Source organism: Bos javanicus, chromosome 29 (genome assembly GCF_032452875.1).
Source record: "Bos javanicus breed banteng chromosome 29, ARS-OSU_banteng_1.0, whole genome shotgun sequence".
Taxonomy (NCBI): domain Eukaryota; kingdom Metazoa; phylum Chordata; class Mammalia; order Artiodactyla; family Bovidae; genus Bos; species Bos javanicus.
The window spans coordinates 42,720,400-42,739,358 of record NC_083896.1 but is presented as its reverse complement, the minus strand read 5'-3'; the positions used below and the strand labels follow the sequence as shown (position 1 = coordinate 42,739,358).

The 18,959-nt window shown below is 63.2% G+C and overlaps 1 protein-coding gene across 2 annotated transcripts in view; it reads left to right on the top strand.

Moving 5' to 3' along the window:
• MACROD1 (mono-ADP ribosylhydrolase 1) overlaps positions 1-18,425 on the top strand; it is a 154,373-nt gene extending 135,948 nt beyond the window's left edge. The window contains exons 4-11 of one of the 2 annotated variants that reach the window (XM_061406824.1): positions 3,547-3,576; positions 16,297-16,413; positions 17,092-17,213; positions 17,321-17,351; positions 17,492-17,565; positions 17,937-18,018; positions 18,109-18,137; positions 18,291-18,425. In XM_061406824.1, the coding sequence (XP_061262808.1) occupies positions 3,547-3,576; positions 16,297-16,413; positions 17,092-17,213; positions 17,321-17,351; positions 17,492-17,565; positions 17,937-18,018; positions 18,109-18,113 (461 nt within the window). In that variant the 3' untranslated portion in view covers positions 18,114-18,137; positions 18,291-18,425. The remainder of the gene's footprint in view (positions 1-3,546; positions 3,577-16,296; positions 16,414-17,091; positions 17,214-17,320; positions 17,352-17,491; positions 17,566-17,936; positions 18,019-18,108; positions 18,138-18,290) is intronic. The other variant, XM_061406823.1, reaches the window with a different exon arrangement.
• The last annotated feature ends 534 nt before the right edge of the window (positions 18,426-18,959 follow it).

The following is an 18,959-nucleotide window of genomic DNA, read 5'->3' as shown; positions in this document are numbered from 1 at the left end:
TGAGAAGCTGTGGGGTGCAGGGGTGGGGTTAGGGGGCCGCACTTTTGAGCAGCAGAGTGGGGGCGGGGGGGCGGCAGGAGGGAGGCCCCAGCGCGCCCCGGCCTGGCGGGCGGCTGTCAGGGGACAGAGGATCTGGCAGTGACCGGGGTGGACCTCATTTCCACCCCAAGGTCACAGGCTCAGCACTGAGGCTCGGAGCCAGTTAATTGTGTCCAGCCGAGCGTGGCACCGGCACATCTCCGGGCGGGGGCCGCGGCCAGGCTGGACCACCTCACCCCGCAGAGGGGTGCCAACAGCAGACTCAGATGGCAGGCATTGGGCCAGGCACCTCATACACTCTGGCTGAGGAGCCTACGCCCCCACACCCGCCAAAGACGGAAGAAACCTCAGGCCCCCCACAAAGCTCAGGGCCAGGCCTGGGCCCCACTCCCTCACTCGGCCACTCACAAGCTCAGTGGCCCTGCTTAGCTGGGCAGCTTCCGGCCCTCTGGGCAGGGCTGGGCCATAGACTCTGGCATGGGCCCGAAAGCCAGCGCTTGTCCTCATCTCCCTCGCCCACCTCCCAGCTCAGCAAGAAGACCCTTTCAGACAGAGGGAGCGTTCAGGGGTTAATAAAATGGGCGCTGACAACCAGACATCCTGGTTCAAGGCCCTTTCCCCCATTCAACCCGGCACGCCAAGAGCCTCAGTTTCCTCATCGGAAAAATGGGCTAATGACCAGTTTTGATTTAGAGCCTCAGACCAAACTGAGGGGAGCATGGGGGCAGTGATGCAGCAGACAGGGGAGGTGCTGGAGACCCCAGGCCAGCGCCAGGTGAGACGGGCCAGCCAGCCTTGGCCAGGCAGCAGGAAGGCCTGAACTGCCCCGCTTTGGGTGGGAGGCGGGGCAGCACACCCGGGACCTCCTGTGGTATCTTTGGCGCTGCTCCCCATTGCCCACGTTCCTCCCAAGCCTCCAGGTCATCCCCTCCGCTCTAGGTGCCTTGGACACTGCGTGACCAGACATCCAGCCCCTGGGGAGAGGGGCCCCGGGGAGAGAGGGCAGGGGCAGGGTTTAGATCCCTGGGTTCCTGCCCCTCCCCGAGTTTCGCCCCACGGGCACAGTGGGCTAAGGGATGGGGACTCTGCAGAGCGGCCTCCTGGGGTGCCCGCTGACCTGGGGCCCACTTCCTCCGTGCAGCTTGAGTCTGAGCCCCCGGTGCTGAGCCACACCTGCGCTCTCCCACCTGTGGCAGGTGATGCCACCTGGCTACCTGTGCCCCTTCCCCCAGCTCCGCCTCTGCCCCAGGCACACCTCCCTCCTCAGCCCCTGGGTGTCCCCGGCCTGGTGGCCATCAGGCCAGTTCACCCCCAGCCCCCTCGCTCAGGCAGGGCCACATGCGGTGGGATTTCGGGGGCTCAGGGCAGGTGAGCGTTGGCATCTCCTTCCGAAGGGGCCTTCAGAAACGCAGGTCAGCAGCCCCTCCCCACCCACCCCTTTGTGGCTCATGGCCAATCCATTTGGCATCCAGCCCTCCACAAGCCCGAGCCAGCTCCTTTGCAGCAGGTGTTAATTAAGAGAGGTGATGGGGGAGGCGGGGAAGGGCCATGGAGGGCAGCTTCCGACAGGCGCCAGGACTGCCGAGGGCTGAGGGGGCGGGGGGGCTGGGCCTGCGCCCACCTGAGATGCCCCGGCCTCCCCCCGGGGGCTCCAGGGCAGACTGGTCCAGACATCCAAACCCTCATCCCTGCGGCCAATCTGCTGGGGTGGGGGCAGGTCAAGACTGCATCCCGGGGGCCTACTGTGTGCTCTGTCTGTAAGCGGAGGAAGCAGGTCCCTGTCCTGGCGGGGCAGGTTGGGGGCACCCTCCCTCTGGACTTTGAGGTCCACCTGCTCTGTGGCTTTGACATCAGACAGACCCAGTTCCGATCCTGCTATTGTGCAGCTCAACCTCTGGGCTTTGCTTTTCTTGTCTGTAAAATGGGAGCGATCGCACAGCCCCTGTGGCTTTGCTGTGATAGCACCTGGGAACAGTCTGCCTGGAAAAGAGCCCTCGCTCAGTCACTGGCCATGTGCGCTCCTGGGGCAGAGCCCACAGCCCCAGCCTTGGTGAGCCCCACCCCTGTGGCCTGCACGTCCGCCGGGGTGTCCGCTGGGGTCCATCTCCGGCTCCGGCTGCCTCGCCTGCCTGCTCTGCCCGCCTGCACCGCACCCTCCCTGTTTCCTAGTGGCCCCTCACCCCTGCTCTGGGAGCGCCCAGCCGCTCCTCGCCTCTCCATCTTAATTAGCTGCTTGTATTAATCTTGCAAGTAACGTGGCAACTTGCAGCCCTGGGTTTTCGGGCTGTGGAATTAATTATTCCCCAAGCGAAGAGCTGTCAGCTCTGGGAGACCAGCCACTCGGAGCCACCCAGCACCACTTAGCAGCCTCCACCCAGGGGCTTGTGGCCTGGCCGGCCTGGAAATGGCCCCACTCCTGGCCTGAGCCCTATTCCGTGAGTCCCTCTCCAGAGGGGCTGCAACAGGACCCGGGAAGGGAGGACGGGAGGCTGGAGCAGTGTCAGAGCCGAAGACTCCGGGGGCCGAGGGGCTGAGGCACAGCAGGTCCACAGCCCCCACGGCAGCACCTGGGCGTGCAGGACGCACCCGCCCCGAATTGCCTGGGTTCGGCCTGACGAGCCCTGAGCACGGTGCTTCACACCCAGGCAGCTGTGCGGTCAGACGCTGGGGCCCAGGCTGGGAGGGGCGCAGACCTGCGCTGCCCTGACATTCCAGCCAGGAGGCTTCCAGCTTCACTCTGCTCCATGGGGAGGCCGGAGCGGGCAGCCAGCCAGGCAGGGCGAAACGGACAGGGCAGCCGGTGGTCCAGCTCCAGTCAAGGGAGGGGGCCGGGGGGCTGGCGGAGTGGGGAGAGCGCTGTTTCTTCCTTGACCTTCACGCTGAGCCTGTAAGGTGGCCTGTTCTCCCGTTTCACATACAGGGAAACTGAGTCACAGAGCACGGTGGCTCAAGTCAACCATCTGTTCCGTCTGGTTCCAGTCCCAGGGCCCTGGCCCTTCCTGCACTGCGCCAGGGTGGGGCCTGGACCTCATGGGTGGGTGCTCTGGTCCACGAGGCTCCCCGCCCTGGTTCACAGCTCTCACCCCACGCGCTTGTGCCCCAGGCAGCCCTTCCCCCGGCTGGGTCCCTGTGGCCACAGGTCTATGTCCCCTGCAGCCTGTGAGCCCCACCTCTGCACCATGCTGGCAGGCGGGCTCTGGGCACCGCTGGGGAAGGAAGGATGCATGTGGCCGAGGGTCGCCTGCCACGGTCGCAGCTGCTTCCGGACCCTGGTGCCCCCTGACTCCCCCACTACCCTACAAACTTCAGGCCCATCAGGAGCCTCAGAGGGAGAGGAAGCCCCAGCCCCCTGAGCCTCCCGATTATCTGCCTCTGCTTCAGAGAGCCCGTACCCGGGATGTGGGCTGGCACTTGGGCCCAGCTGGCAGCCCCCGGTCACCCCTCCACACAGCAGCCTGCCCCCCTAGCCTCTCCCCACTGACGCCTTTATCTCTCTCTCTTTTGCAGCCAACAGCTCCCTGCTCGGAGGTGGCGGTGGTGAGTAGACCCTTCCTGCGGGCTGAGGTGCAGGGCTGGGTGGGTGGGGGTCCGCCTCGCTCCTCCTGGCCCCCTTGCCCACCTTCCGAGCCCAGCTGGCTGCTGTGCCTTCCCAAGGCTGCCCCCTCGTCCCCACCAGGCACCCCTCCCATCTCTCCACTCCGCCCTTCTTTACTGCCCCCCACCCCGTCAGCCTTGCCTGGCCTCCCATATCTGTAGGTGAAGCCGGACGCCTGAACGACAGGCCTGGCTCCTGCATGGCTGGGTGACTGGGGTAGGTCCCTGCCCCCTGAACAGAGGCCACCTGGTCTGTAACTGGCAGCTGGAAGGCCCCCTGAGGTTTCAGAGGGACTGGGGGCGTAGCACCGCAGGTGTGGTGGGAAAACCCCAGCCCCGCCCCCTGATGCCCACGCACCCTGGGCAAGTTTGCCCACCTGTGAGGGCGAAATGAGCATCTCCGCTCTGCCCTGCAGCCTCGCAGGGCGGCTGTGTGTCAGGACACGGTCTCGTCAAGTCAGGGAGAGCCACAGCATCCATAAAGCCCACGAGAAGGCAGGCGTGCGCACTGTTCTGAGACCCCCCATGACCCAGGGTTGTAGCAGGGCCAGGTGGGCAGGACGTCAAGGTCAGAGCGGGCCCAGCCTCCAGGGATGCAAGGCCAGGTCAACCGGTGCTGGCGGGGAGGGCGGGGGGACAGTCCCTGCACCCCCAGTGCCTGGCCAGCCCGGCCCAGGCCGGCCACACCAGCCCCTTGCCCCCAGCCCCCAGGCCCCTCGTGGGCTGGCCTGCCTGCTGTCTGCCAGCGGCCCGATGATTGGTGAGCCAGGGGCCAGGGGTTAATGCGCCGTCGGATAAATCCCAGGGGCTGTGTTTACGGCTGCAGTGGCGGGGTCCAGGCCAGGTTTTAAAAGGGGGAAAAAATAAAAGGGGCATAGAAGGTCAGGAATAAATAAGAGCAGCGTTAAGAGCTGTCGGTGACCGGCCAGGATGCAGGATGGGGACGCGGGGCGGGGGGTCTGTTTGTGGTTGGAGATGTTTTCCCTCCCTCCACCGCGCCTCCAGCCGTCCCTCAGGAGGTCACCACTACCCTGGAGGCCTCACAGGATGAAGGGGCTTCACTCGGCAGGGTGGTCTGTGCCATGTGGGCGGCGGGCTCAACAAGGCACACCTGTCCGGCCGTGGGGACCAGGGAGGCTCCCAGAGGATGGGCTGGGGACCAGGGGATGGGTAGGAAATAGCGAGCAGTGATGCGCAGTGGGAAGGGTGTGCTGGGCAGAGGGGACGGCACAGGCGAAGCCTGGAGTGAGGGAGGCTCTGAAGATGGGAACGCTTAGAGCCCAGATGAGGGGAGGGGGCCCGGGGGAGGACGCAGGGGCCTTGGAGACCATGTGAGGAGCTGGGGTTTAGCTGTTAGGTTAGGAGGACAAGCTTCCCAGGTGGCAGTAGTGATAAAGAACCCACCAGAGATGCAGGTTCGATCCCTGGGTCGGGAAGATCCCCTGGAGGAGAGCATGCCAATCCACTCCAGTGTTCTTGCCTGGAGAATCCCATGGACAGGGGAGCCTGGCGGGCCATGGTCCACGGGGTCACAAAGAGTCAGACAAAACTGCAGCGACTTAGCACACACACGCGTAGGAAGACGAAGGATTACAGAAGCTGCGGGACCTAAGTCAGGTCATCCACCCTCTTCTGCTCAGAACTCTTCTGGGACTCTCACCGCACTTCCTTCCACGGCCCACAAGGTCTCCAGCCACCGATCAGACTCCCCACCACACTGCCTGGCCCTCCGCACTCCATGCCAGCCACACCACCTCCCTGCAGCTCCTGGAACACAGCCAGCCCACGTGTACCACAGAGCCTTTGCACTGGCTCTTGCCTCTGCCCCAGATGTTCTTCCGCAGACAGTCACAGCTGTTCCCTTCACCTCCTATGAGAGTTTACTCGCAGGCCCTCTTCTCCTGAGGGCTGCTCTGACCTCGGAATTGCAGCTGCTGCCCTTACCCCTACCCCACCTGACACTCCCTGGGCCCCTCGCGCTGCTCTAGTCTTTATTTTCCTCCGACCACCTCTCTCCTAAAGTGGTGTGTCACTTACTTGTCTGTTCCGTTCATCATGTGTTGTCTATCTCCCCATTGAGAACAGTAGCTGCAGGAGACTCGCTCACACTTAGAAGTGGTCTGGCGCATACAGTCAGTGCTCAATGAATGGCTGATGAATGAACGAATGAACTGTAGATAAAGTCAGGGACGGCCTTATGGGTCATGCAAAGGACTTGCTGACAGGACAGTGGGAACCACTGAGGTTTCCTGCAGAGCAGGGAGAGTGGCTCATAGGTGGCCCGGGACCTCGCTCTGGGAGGTCAAAGGGCAGCTACTCTGGCCAGACTGAGCAGCGGGGCCCTGTGGGGTCCCCCACTCTCGCTTTCTTGTGGCACTGAGGGCGAGGGGAGGCTGGAGCCAGCCTCAGCACAGCCTGACTGACGCAGAGATGGATGGGGTGGGCCAGGACCCAGGAGGAAGTGGGCCCGGAGTCCAGCCTTTTAACGCCGGCCGAGATTTATGGAGCCACCGCCAGGGCTCGCTGGGCTGTCACTCTGCTAATGTGATTGGAACAAGGCGGAGGTGGCGGGGAGGGGACTGGGGTTGGCGGGAGGCGAGGCAGGGCCTGGGGGGCTGCCTGGCGTCCGCCTAGGGCGGAAATGGACATGGGCCCCAGACTCCCAGGACGTCCTCTGAGCTCACATCTGCCACCTGTGCCCTCCCTTTCCCTTGGTCCATCCATCCAGCCTTAACCCCCAACCTGCCAGGAGGGAGGGCACAGGCAGGGGCAGCCCGGGCCTGGGGCCCCCCATCTGACGCCCGGACCCTGGTCTCCCCCGGTGCCCTCTTCTCCCAAGTCAGCCCTGCAGGGGTTCAGGCTGCTCCGCACCCTCCCGTCACCACCCCTTTAGCTGTCCACCCACCACCCATGCATTTAACCAGCGCTGGTGCCCCCGCCCCCAGCCCACCTTGCTGACCTCCCCTTGCGCCAGTTCCGGGAGCATGGCCCCCCTTTCAACGTGCGGGTGTTTGTTATTCCTTTCCCCCCAGGAAAAATACTCTCCCCAGGAACAGAGTCCAGGGGATTCCAGGCCCCTGGATCAGCCCTTCTGGGGTGGTCAGTCGCGCCCCTGTGTGCGGGTGCGCTAGGAACTGGGGACCAATAGCCCCGCCCCGGGGTCCACATCCGGTCCTGCTGGGGGAGGGCAGCCATCAGCTCAGAAAGGGGGCCCCTAACGCGGGGCCGGGGCCGGCCGCAGGGCTTTGGTGCCATGAGCCCGCAGCGTTTACAGCAAGCCTGTTGGGGAGGGGTCGGCTGGCACCTCAAACCTCAGTGGGAATCCCCAGGGGCTGCTCCAGCCCCCTGGGCCTGCCTCACTCTGGGGTTGGGCCCCCACCAGGCCCTGAGACCAAGATCAGTGGTTCTGACAACACAGCGAGGGGCCCCTACCCACCACAGCTCCCGGTGCTCTTTCTGAGAGCCGGAGGGGGCTGGGAAGGACACGTGTCAGACCCCCCCCAACTCGGGACTTGACTCTGCCCTCAAAGAGGCCCACTTTGGTAGAAGTCTTCCAACAGAGAGAGGGCATTTGACTTGGGCCCCGAGGCTGCAAAGGAGTTCGTCAGGTACAAAGGGACAGAGAGGCCCACCAGGCAGAGGGCCCAGCGTCTGCAGTGGGGGCTGCCTGGCCCACTCCTGCTCCCGCCTCCTTCCTGGACAGCCTTTTACTGGCTCGATAAAAAAAAATTTTTTTTTAAAACACTCTGCTATTGTATGGTAAGAAGGGAGGCGGGCCCTAAATCAGGATGGGAATCGACAGGGCCCTGACGCGTGTCTCTCCTGTTTATTAGGACTGAAATGTTTACTCGGCGATAAGGAGCCGGCTTTCTCGTGGAGATTTGTGCGCTCTTTTTCAATTACCCCTCGTCTTTCTCTGCCACTTTCGCACTAAAGGGATAATAAATGTATCGGAGCATTTCAATTATTCATCTAAATCATGACTGCGCCTGCCACGGCCAAGCTTTAGTGACAGATTAATTCAGGACCGCCTTCCTCCGCTTGCAGCGCCATCTCTGTGTCCGCCTAGCCGGGGCCCCGAGGGCCGGTCCAAGGATGGGCGCAAGGTGGGTTGGAGCTTCGACCACACACACAGCCCCTGCCAAGGGCTCTCCCTTCCAGAGGTCAGCCAGCCCCTCTACACCAGCAGGTGTGTGAGGGTACAGCCTCCCTGCCCTCCCACCCGATGGCTCTGCACAGCCCTGCTCCCCAGGCCCGCCCTGAAAGTCCGTGTTCGTGCCCCTTGCACTGCAGGGTCTCAGGCATCTCACACCAGGGAGAAGCCAGGGCGGCTCAGCTCCTGGCATAGCCCTCTCTAGGAACAGGGCCTTTGCACGTGCTGTTCCCAGGCTCGAGGGCTCCTCTGCCCTCCCACCACACCTTCCCGCCTAGTTATCTCCATGTCAGGGCAGCCCCTCCAACAAGCAGTCCCCCAACACACACACACACACACACACACACACACACACACACACACACACTCTCACTCACTCACTCACTCACTGCTGTTTCTCTATTCACCAAGGGGCCTGCCAGCACTGGGAAATGGCAGACCCTGTCCCTCTTGGAAATCAGACTTGTGTTTGTGTGATTAAGTATCAACTGCCCCCCATCGGACACACCCCCAATCAGGGGTAAGCACAAGCGTCTGTCTCTCTGCCTCCCAGCAAAAAGCAGGTGCCCAGTGCAGACCTGCTGGTAGACCAGCGTGCCCGGGGACATGTGCCCTCAGCCCAGCTGTCATGGCCCAGGCAGAACCCACCTCTCTCCCCACGTGGGCACCCGCTGCCCTCCTCCTGTCTCTGAGTCCCCCTCAGTCCCCCTCGGTCTGTCTCTTGACGTCTAACTCTAGTTTCCTCTCCATCTCTCTCCCCTGGCACGTGCCGTCTCTCGCTCTCGCCTGCTCACTCGCTCGCCCTCCTTTGTCTGTGGACCGTCAGGCCCGGGAGGATTAACGAGGCCTCTCAGGACTCAGGCCTCGGCTTCTGCCTGGCTTCGCTTGCCATCCCGCACACCCCGGGCCCGGCCCTATCTCCCATCACCCCGCGCTGCTAATCCGTGACTGCTCCCCGCTCTGCTCCGACTGGCTGGGGCCTGGCACAGCGGGCAGACCCTCTCCAGGCCAGGCTGGGTGGGGCCCGACCAGCCCATCTTTCCTTTTTTTATAATTGTTTACTTACTCAGCTGCACTGGGTCTTAGTTGCGGCACACGGGATCTTCCGTTTTTTGTTGTAGCACGTGGCATCTAGTTCCCTGACCAGGGATTGAACCTGGGCCCCCTGCATTGGGAGTCTTAGCCAGTGGACCACCACCAAGTCCCAGCCACGCTTGAGCATGGCTCTGTGCCAGGCTGGGGCCAACAGGTGGACTCAGCCGGTGCGACCAGAAGTTGTCTGGGGCAGGGGGCTCTGAGGGGCGGAGAAGGGAAGGGCATTCCTGGCCGCAGGCACAGCAGAGGCCATCTCGACCACACCCCTCCCTTGCTGGAACCTTCCCACTGCAGTGCTCCTGGGGGTACAGCTCACCCCTCCCACCTCTCTCCCTGTGACCCTGCTGAGCCCTCTGCCTGGACCCCTCCTCCCCCGACTTTCCCCCAAAGCCTATCACCCAGGGCTCTGCTCAGATGCCACCTCCTTGGAGGCACCTTCCCAACCTGAAACCAACCTGAAAGCCACCCCCGCCCGGCTCCCTTGCCGCTCTGGAGTCTTTCCTTTAGCTGTTTCCCGGGGATGGTGATGTGAGAGCTTCGCCTCCTTTGCGTCAGGCATAGTGGGCCCACCTCCCCCTGTCCAATGCACCAGAGGTGGGGGGTGCAGCATGCAGAGGCCGGCTGTCATCTAAGGTGGAGGCTGGAGGGAGCCCCAGCCCTGCTCGGCATTGATGATTTTATTTCATGGACTCCTGGGAGCCACGGGAGGTTTTGTGAGCAGGAGGGGTACACAGTCTCCCCAGGTACAGGCCCCAGTTGAGAAGCAGGACTGAGGTGCTATCAGCGCTCCCCGCATGGATGCTGGGCCTGGCTGAGCTCTCCACGCAGGCTCTCGCGTACCCGTCACAGCATCCTGGGACGTGTGCACCCTTAGCATCTCCATTTTGCAGATGAGAAAACTGAGGCACCAAGTCCCTTGAGCTGAACCACGTTCCCCACTTCCATCCCTCGGCCCACCCTCCCTGGGGGGCGGAGAGAATGGTGGAGCCCGTGCCCCGCCCCGTGGGCAAGATGCTGCCAAGCCCCTGCCTGCAGCTGCCACGGGGATTTTTAATAACGGGAGTGATTTTTGCATGATGAATGAGGCGCTGCCGTTGTGTACATAATGAAGCCCTAATGTTTTCAAATCCCCATTTAAGGAGCTGATCTCACCCCATAATGAATTTCAGATCACATCGCCGAGCTGTCATCCATCCGTCTTCTCCCGGGGGTACCCACCCACCTTGGCATCTCGAGGGTGGGGCCTGGCAAGGGTGGGCTCTGCTTCCCCCCACAGTGGGCTGAGCCCAAGTCCAGCACCGAGCCGGGGCTGGGACGCATCTGTTGACTGAATGAGTGACCGGGAGGATGTGGGCAGAAGCCGAGGCAGTTTTGGCAACGGGGATCACGTGAGGTCGAGACTCCCAAGTCTCAGCTTACGAGGAAAATGGGGGCCAGAGAGGAAGAGAGTAGGGAGGGCTGGAGACAAGGGGGCCCGGGGCCGCAGGCTGAGTCACTTGGCCAGACCTTATGGCTGGGCCTGCGCTCTGCAGGTCAGGGCCCTGGGGGTGCAAAGACTCAGGCTTCTGGCTCCTTTCAGCCCAGGCGGTGGGCGTCCGTGCAGGGGGCTGGGATGGGTTACACCTGCCTGGTCAGAGTGGGAGGGATCTATAAGGTGAGCCGTCTAAATGGGAAGTGATGGAGAGGGCCCACCCCCAGGTGCCTTCCGGGGCTTGAGAGGTACACCCCTCTCCTGGCCCCTCGGGCCTCAAGCTCACTCCTCTGCCTCCGCAGCCCTCTCCCTGCTAGGGCTTTCTGGGTGACATCTCCACTGGCAATGTATCCTGTCCCTTGGGCGAAGGGGCCCCAAGAGCATTTGGGACAAAGGCGTCTTTTGCCTACGGAGTCTGCGGCTGTGCCTCGGTCTACCCTTCTGTAAAATGGGACGACATGTGATAGCACGCAGGGCACTTTGGTACCGTCTCGCACTGAACCCTCAAGCCAAATGCAGTGGGAGGTGCTGTTGCCTTGTACAGGTGAAGCTGAGGCAGAGGTGAAATGACCGGCGGAGGGGTGGGAGAGCTGGGGGAGGATGCCTTGGGTCTCACGGGGCCGGGTCTGCTCCTGAGCCGCACAGCCCCAGTGAGCTCATCTCAGAGGCTCTGACACTCGGCACCTGGGGGCACCAGGGACCCACAGGAGCCCCGGGCAGGCAGGGAGGGGCGGAGGGCTGCCCAGACAGGACCTCACCACCCACACCTGCTGGTAGCGGCTCCGCCCCTGTGAGCCTTCATCCCTGCTGGGGAGAGGTGGGGGCCAGGGCAGCCCTCGGAGCATCTGCTATCCTGTAACTGAGACCTCGGACACATCACTAAATCATCCTGGCCCTGAGTCTCCCCTCCTCTGGCCACCTCACCACAAATCTCAGACCTCCCCCCAAATTTTCTGAGGCTCGAAGAGGTTAAATGACTGGCCCAAAGCTGCCAGCAAGCTTGTGGGCAAGATTTGTGGGAAGAAAAATGCCAGAAAGAGGCGAGCAGGGGGCCAGACCCACAGGACGTGGAGGGGGGTGGAGAAGAAGGGGGGAAACGGAGGGGCAGGCCCAGGGCTAGCCAGGGTCCCCTGCCCTCTGTCGGGGCAGAGCTGCCCTCCTCTCCCCCAGGCCACAGCCCTCCTTGTGTTCCTGTAAATAATTAATTAGCCCCTGCTTGCTTGTTTGTTTAGAATGAGAAATGCTCCCCCACTGAGATACATTTATTGCTGAATAAATTTAAATATCTAATCTTCCCTTCATGAATATTACAGCACCCTAAATAGCGGCCAACATATCCTAAGCGCCTTGGCAAATGGCCCCCACGGGAGCCTGCCTGCTTCGCCGCTGCTGGCTCCGCGGCCTGGCTCCAGCCCCTGCTCTCTTTGGACGCCCTACCGGCACCGGCCTTGCTAGGAAGGCGCTGAGTCTGAGCTGATGCTCCCGAAGGCTGAGAACAGGGCTGTGGAGGCCGCACCGAGGGCAGGAGGCTGGGGTGGGCTTCCAGGCAGGGGGGGCAGGGCTTCTCTGGGGGACGTACCTGGACCTGGGTGGAGAGTCAGGGCTGGGACAGAAAAGGGACAGACGGGGCCCGCGGACAGCAGCGTGTGAGGAGGTGGGGAAGGAGGCAGAAGAGATCGGGGAGGCAGGAGGATGAGGAGAGCAGGTCTGCAAGGCCGCCCTGTTGGGCTGGATGCAGACAGCCAGCGGTCAGCCTGTGGGTGCAGCTGAACGGTCTGCAAGGGAAGAGCCCCCAGACCGCCCAGCAACCAGAGGTCCCCCGAGCAGCCCCTCTGTTGGGAGGGGGATGGGCAGAGGTGGGGCGGGGCCAGGAGCCAGGCTGCTGGGGGCTGGTGGAGGGGACAGCAGCCGCAGGCAGGACACCTTCCTGAAGTGTTTGAGTGAGGAGGGCACACAGCAGCCAGCCAGCGTGGAAGGGCGGCTCAGGGTAGGAACATTGAGGTCAGGTCCTGCCATGGTTCTCGAGGAGGTAGAGCTGACCAGCTGTGTGACCTTGGGCAAGTCTCTCACCCTCTCCGCGCCTCAATGTCTTCTTTGCTAAAGCAAGAAAAGCAATAGCACAGCCAGGCTGCGAGGATCAAATATGACGGTGGATGTATACGGCTCAGCGCCTTGCTCACTAAGAGGCTGAAATTAAGGAGCCGTGTCTGGGAGCTGGGGCTTCCCTGGTGGCTCCGTGGTAAAGAGTCTGCCTGTCAATGCAGGAAATGCGGGTCTGATCCCTGGTTCGGGAAGATCCCCTGGAGGAGGAGATAGTAACCACTCCAGTCTTCTGGCCTGGAAATTCCCAAGGACAGAGGAGCCTGGTGGGCCATAGTCCATGGGGTCATGAAAGAGTCAGACACGACTTAGTGACTAAAGAAAAACAGCGATAAAAATCTGGGCGCTTAAACTGGAGGAGCAAGGAGGAGGCTGCAGAGGGAGGCGGCGCAGGCCTCAGGGCCATCTCCTCTCAGGGGAAGAGCTCCGCCCCGGCTGGTGGAGAGGCATCCGAGGGAGGCCCTATCGCCCACGTGGGCTCAGGCTCCGCAGCAGAGACCCCGGGTTTTCCGCTGTCTTGAAGCGGGGCGGGGTCAAGTAGGAGGTTTGGGGGAATATGGCTGAGGGCGCCAGGAAGGGTTCTGAGGGTCAGTTGGTATGACCTGGGGACATCACCCTACCAGGTAGGCCCGAGGCCCAGTTGCCCCACTGTCCTAATAACAGCCAACAATAGTCAGGTGGGGAGTGGGGGGGAAGGGATGGGACCCCCGGAAGCATCCTGCTTCCGGTCTCCAGGGCTCAGCTTAGCCCTACCTAAGAGGCATGGCAGGGCCTGGGGGTCGGAGCCAGGGGAGGCACGGGTCATGGTGGGAAGCGTGGGAAGGGGCAGTCCTTTGGCCTGTAGCTAAGGCCAGTGGGGCTGGGGGCCTCCTCAGGGACGGGAGAGCCACAGGCCTGCCGTGTGGTTGGGGAAGGGGGACAGGAGGGGGCCAGGCTGGCTCTGGTTTGGGGGGACGGTGGGCAAGGGGGGAACCTCGAGCCTGACCCTCATCTCTGCTCTGGGTGAATGGCTTGCTGGGCGCTGTCACGGGAGTCATATGGCCCCGGCCCTATGGATGCTGCAGGGGGTGGGGGGACTCCAGTCCAAGGGCTCTGCCGGCGCCAGTTCCTCCTGCCTCCTCCCACCTCATGCCCCCAGGTCAGCCCTAAAGGCCTGGCTGCAGGCCTGTCCACTTCTGCAGGAAACATTAAGTCCCTGAAACAGATCTCGCTGAGCTCCACTTCCGCACGGCCCCCCACTGCGGGCCAAGGTCGCCAGCAGGGTGGACAGCACTGGGAGATGGCAGGCAAGCTGCTGCCAAGTGGATGAGACCACTGGGGCAGGGCCAGGAGGTCCCTGCGCTCACCCCATGCCCTGGACGCCGCCTCCCACCACACTCCCGGGGCACACGGGTCGGGCACAGGCCCACACAGTCTCAGTAATAGCCAATACTTGAGTTGCCAGGCACTGGCTTAAGCACATTACAGGAATTAATTTAATCCTGTCAATATTCCTATGAAGTGGGTAGTCGTATTATCCCATTTTACAGATGGGGCAGTTGAGGTCCAGGGAGGTTAAGTGCCCTGGATCACACATCCGTGACTGGCAGAGCTGGTATTTGAACCCAGGTTGCCCAGCTCCACAGCCCCCGCTGTTGCACATGGCGCTGGGTGGCTCCGTGGTACCCCCCGCACCCAGAACAGACACACCGCAAATAGAGGACGTACACCCACTGTGCCACACCGCCCACTATCCGCCCCTCCCATTGGCTGCAGCTGCCCTCAGCCCTGCACATCAGAGGGGGTGGCAGGGGACCCAGTCCCAGATTCCCTCCCGGGGATTCCCCAGTTCCTCTATCCCTCACCCCGGCCCCCACTCCTAGGATGCTCGGGAAATCACCTGGTACCATCTCCGGGTGAAGTCTCAGAATTAGGCTTAATTGGGCTCACAGGCACCAAAGAAAACAGAAGCCAAGGGCCTGGGCCAGCTGCGGCCCTGGTCTTGAGCGCAGATTGAGGGTGGGGCTGTAATGAAGCAACTAGGCCTTCAGTTTGCGGTCTGTGAAATGGGGAAACGGTAGTATTTCCTGCTGCAGAGCATTGAGCTCAGTGTCCAAGAAGCCCCTGGCACAGGCCTCGGAGCAGTTGGAGCTGGGGACCTGCCAGAGGAGGGTGATATTCTCCCGGGGAATGGGGGCGGGGAGGGGGCCCGGGGTGGGGGTGAGGGGCGTGGTGGGGGAAGTGGTCACTGCCCCAATCTTTCTGTTGAGGCAGAGGAAGCTCTGGGAAAGGGGAAAGGGCTTGCCAAGGTGCCGCAGCCAATGAGGGGCGAGTCTGAATTTGACTCTTCGCGAGGCTGACCCCGCCTCTCCCTCGGAGCCTCAGCAGCCTGGAGAGGTCAGGGAGAAGAAGCGTCTCTTCCACGCCTCCTGCCGCGCCCACGACGACTTGTTTATCTGGGTCCGGGTCCCCAGGGTCGCTGGTGAGGCCCTAGAGCTGCCCTCGGATAAACAAGCCCAGGCCCGGCCCCAATTAAGCCGGATGCACTAACGAGGCGACTCGTTAATGAGCTTGGGTGCGCGCCCAGAGACACCTGCGCGGCGCGGACCACCCTCCCGCGTGGCGCAGGAAGGAGCTGGAAGACCTAGCTCAAGGCCCCCGTCGGATCGGCCTCTTGTATCTAGGTGGCCTCAGTGTCCGCGTCTGTAATGTGTCTTGAGTAAGTGAATGAGTGAAGTCGCTCAGTCGTGTCCGACTCTGCGACCCTATGGACGGTGGCTACCAGGCTTCTCCGTCCATAGGATTTTCCAGGCAAGAGTAACAGAGTGGGTTGCCATTACCTTCTCCAGGGCATCTTCCCGACCTAGGGATCGAACCCAGGTCTCCCGCATTCGCAGGCAGATGCTTTACCCTCTGAGCCACCGTCTTAAGAATTTGTAAATGGCAACCCACTCCAGTAGTCTTCCCTGATAGCTCAGCTGGTAAAGAATCCACCTGCAATGCAGGAGACCCCGGTTGGATTCCTGGGTCGGGAAGATGCCCTGGAGAAGGGATAGGCTACCCACCCCGGTATTCTTGGACTTCCCTTGTGGCTCAGCTGGTGAAGAATCGCCCGCAATGAGGGAGACCTGGGTTCGATCCCTGGGTCGGGAAGATGCCCTGGAGAAGGGAAAGGCTACCCATTCCAGTGTTCTGGCCTGGACTGCATAGTCCATGGGGTCGCAAAGAGTCAGACACGACTGAGCGACTTTCACTTTCCAGTCTTCTTGCCTGGAGAATCCCATAGACAGAGGAGCCTGGCGGGCTACAGTCCATGGGGTCACAAGAGTCAGACATGTAAAGCGGGTCCGAGAGGGCCCCGCCTTCGGATCCCAGGCTCCTCCCGCGAAGGTGGCGACTGGCAGCGGGCCCCGCGGCCGGGAGGGCGGATTTTCCCCCTTGTCTGGCTCTGGCTGCGGATCCTGTCGCTCGGACCCGCCTCCCGAGTCCCGGCGCCGCCTCTGACCAGGGAGACCCCGGCCCCACCTGCGCCCCTGCCGCGCGCCCAGGAAAGAGCAGGGCGGACGGGTCGCGCCCCCTGCCGGCAGGTCTGCGCCGGCTCCCGCCGCGGTCCGCTCTGGCCGCCGTCTACGCCTCCGTTTTCCCAGCTGTGAAACAAGTGTGGGACCGGGGGGTGCAGGAAGAGGGTGGAGGGGTGAGGGAGCGTCTGGAGGCCGCGGGAGAGTGAACCCAGGGCCTCGGGGCCGGGTGAGTCCCGGCACAGCCCAGGGATTGGAGTCTTCTTTCCGTGGGCTTCGGCCTTCTCTGTAAAACGGACTCAGCGGGTAGCTGGGAGCCCCGCCACTCACTGCCCGGTTCCCTGCAGTGGACGGCTGCATCCACCGGGCCGCCGGACCGCTGCTCACCGACGAGTGCCGGACCCTGCAGAACTGCGAGACTGGCAAGGCCAAGATCACCTGTGGCTATCGGCTGCCGGCCAAGTGTGAGTCCCCGACACCCCCAGCCCGTGGGGCGCAGACAGGACGCCTTGCGTAATTAGTGTAACTCGGGACTAGGGGTGTACCCCCGACAGAATTGCTGGAGGCCTCCTCCGGGGGCACTTAAGTGCCAGGACCTGGCCCCTCCTCGCAGATCCCAGGAAGCAGGTGTGTGGAGGGCATGCGCAGAGGCTGGGAGCGGCAAGGACTAAGTGAGGGGAATAGCTAAGGAGGCAACAACGTCCAATTCTTTCAGCCGGGTCCAGACAGATGTGGGGTGGGGGGCCTGCGTAGGCTGGCCTATCTGTACAGGTGTGAATTATGGGTGGGGTCCCTACCCGGGGAAGATCAGAATTTGGGGAGGAGGGTGCTTGTTTCCTGTCCCTTCCAGGGCCCAGGGGCTTCCCTGGTGGCTCAGTTGGTAAAAAATGCGCCGGCAATGAGGGAGATCTGGGTTCGATCCCTGGGTTGGGAAGATCCCCTGGAGAAGGAAATGGCAACCCACCCCAGTCTTCTTGCCGGGAGAATCCCATGCACAGAGGAGCCTGGCGGGCTACAGTCCATGGGGTCACAGAGTCGGACACGACTTAGCGACTAAACCACCACCGGGGCCCAGGCCGGCAGGAGGGAAAGCCAAAGACCGCCAGGAGCTCTGACCGGTCTGACCTCACCCCCTCCCACAGATGTCATCCACACGGTGGGACCCATCGCCCACGGAGAGCCGAGTGCCAGCCAGGCTGCCGAGCTCCGCAGCTGCTACCTGAGCAGCCTCGACCTGCTGCTGGAGCACCGGCTCCGCTCGGCGGTGAGGGGCGGGGAGGCGGGAGGGGGCGGGGCGGGGGGCGGCCTAGCGGGAGGCGGAGCGAAGAGTGACGCTGTCCCCAGCCCCTTCTCACTACCCCTCATCCCTAGGCGTTCCCCTGCATATCCACTGGAGTGTTCGGTGAGTAGGGTCTATAAGAGGAAGGGCGCAGATGGGCGGTGCGCGGGCCGGGACGCCGGGACGCCGGGAGTGGGCGGGGCAGGGCGGAGCGGCGAGGGGCGGAGCTCGAGACTCACTGGGGCCCACGGTCCCGTCCTCAGGGTACCCCAATGAGGCGGCGGCCGAGGTAGTGCTGACCGCTTTGCGCGAGTGGCTAGAGCAGCACAAAGACAAGGTGAGGCCTGGGTCCAGCCGAAGGGAGTGGACGGAGGTGGGCGGCGGGGCGCATGTGACCAGCCCCACCCGTCATCGCCAAGGAGTGTGCAGAGTGCCCGCTCGGGGCCCTGGGCTCGCGCTTGCTCTCTGCGTCCTCTTTTACTCAGGGCGTTTTCCTCCCCTGCGGCCAGGGCACAGGGCACTTCGAGAAAGGGATAGCGGGGCGCACACCACGCCACGAGCCCCTTCTGTAGCCCGAGCTCTAAACCCAGGTTGAAGAGTGCCCCAAGGACAGGGCAGGGGAAACCCCACAGCAGCGAGGGTGGTGGTTAAGGCCCAGGAGCCGGGGAGCCGGCCGCTTCCGCCCAGGCTCAACAGGCCCTGATGCAGGTGGACCGGCTGATCATCTGCGTGTTCCTGGAGAAGGACGAGAACATCTACCGAGAACGCCTCCCCCACTACTTCCCGGTCGGTAGGTGCCTCCTGCCCCCACCGCACCCCCGCCAGCCCCTGTCCCGCCCCGTCCACCCAGGACAGGCTCTCACTGTCCTCTGCCTTCCAGCGTGATGCTGCCCACCCTGACCAGGACTGGTAAGCAGGGCCTGGCCCTTTGTGTGGCTGCCCACTAACCTCATGCCCACTAACACCTGCTCACCCCCACGCAGGGAAAGAAGCCAGGGAGGCAGCCTGGGAGGCCGGGGCAGTCCACGGGCCACTGCTCTGACCTCTCGTGTTTGCCTGCAGACTCCCCTGGGCCTGCCGGACCACGCTCCCAGCTCTAAGTCTCCGAAGCCTGCAGTGGGGCCTGGCGGGGCCACCCTATCCTTCCCCTACACCCTCCGCCCCGTCAGGAGCCTAATAAAGACCACTACTGCTGCAGCTCCGACTGTCCCAGCTCTGCTGGGGGTGAGGGAGGGAGCCCAGGTGTGGACAGCTGCTTTGGCATCCAGGGGAGGGCAAGAGCTCTCGGTGAGCCAGGCAAGGGGAGGCACGAGGTTGACAGCAGAGGTGGGCAGCAGCACGTCACATTTATTGAGGGCCTGCCCCCAAGAAGCTCACAGCCTGGGGGCTGAGACCCCACAGGTGCCGGGGAGGGGGCAGGGGTGAGAGACGAGGTGAAGGCAGAAAGGAAGGCAGTGCAGACACCGTGGCCCAAGCAGTGGGGGTGCAAAGCAGGCATGAGCAGGGAGCCGAGGGGAGCAGAGCGGGGAGAACGGCGGCCTGGAGAGCCCCACTCAACCTGAGGCTAGACCTGGGGACAGGGGACCACGCACAGGCTGGGGGACTGCCCCTCCCCCGCCTGGCTGGCACCAGCTGGGGTGCCCTGGGGCACCCCCACGCCTCCCTCTGCCCTGAGCCAGGATGCAGCATCATGCGGTCCCTCTCCACCCAGGACTCCACCACGCAGAGCCC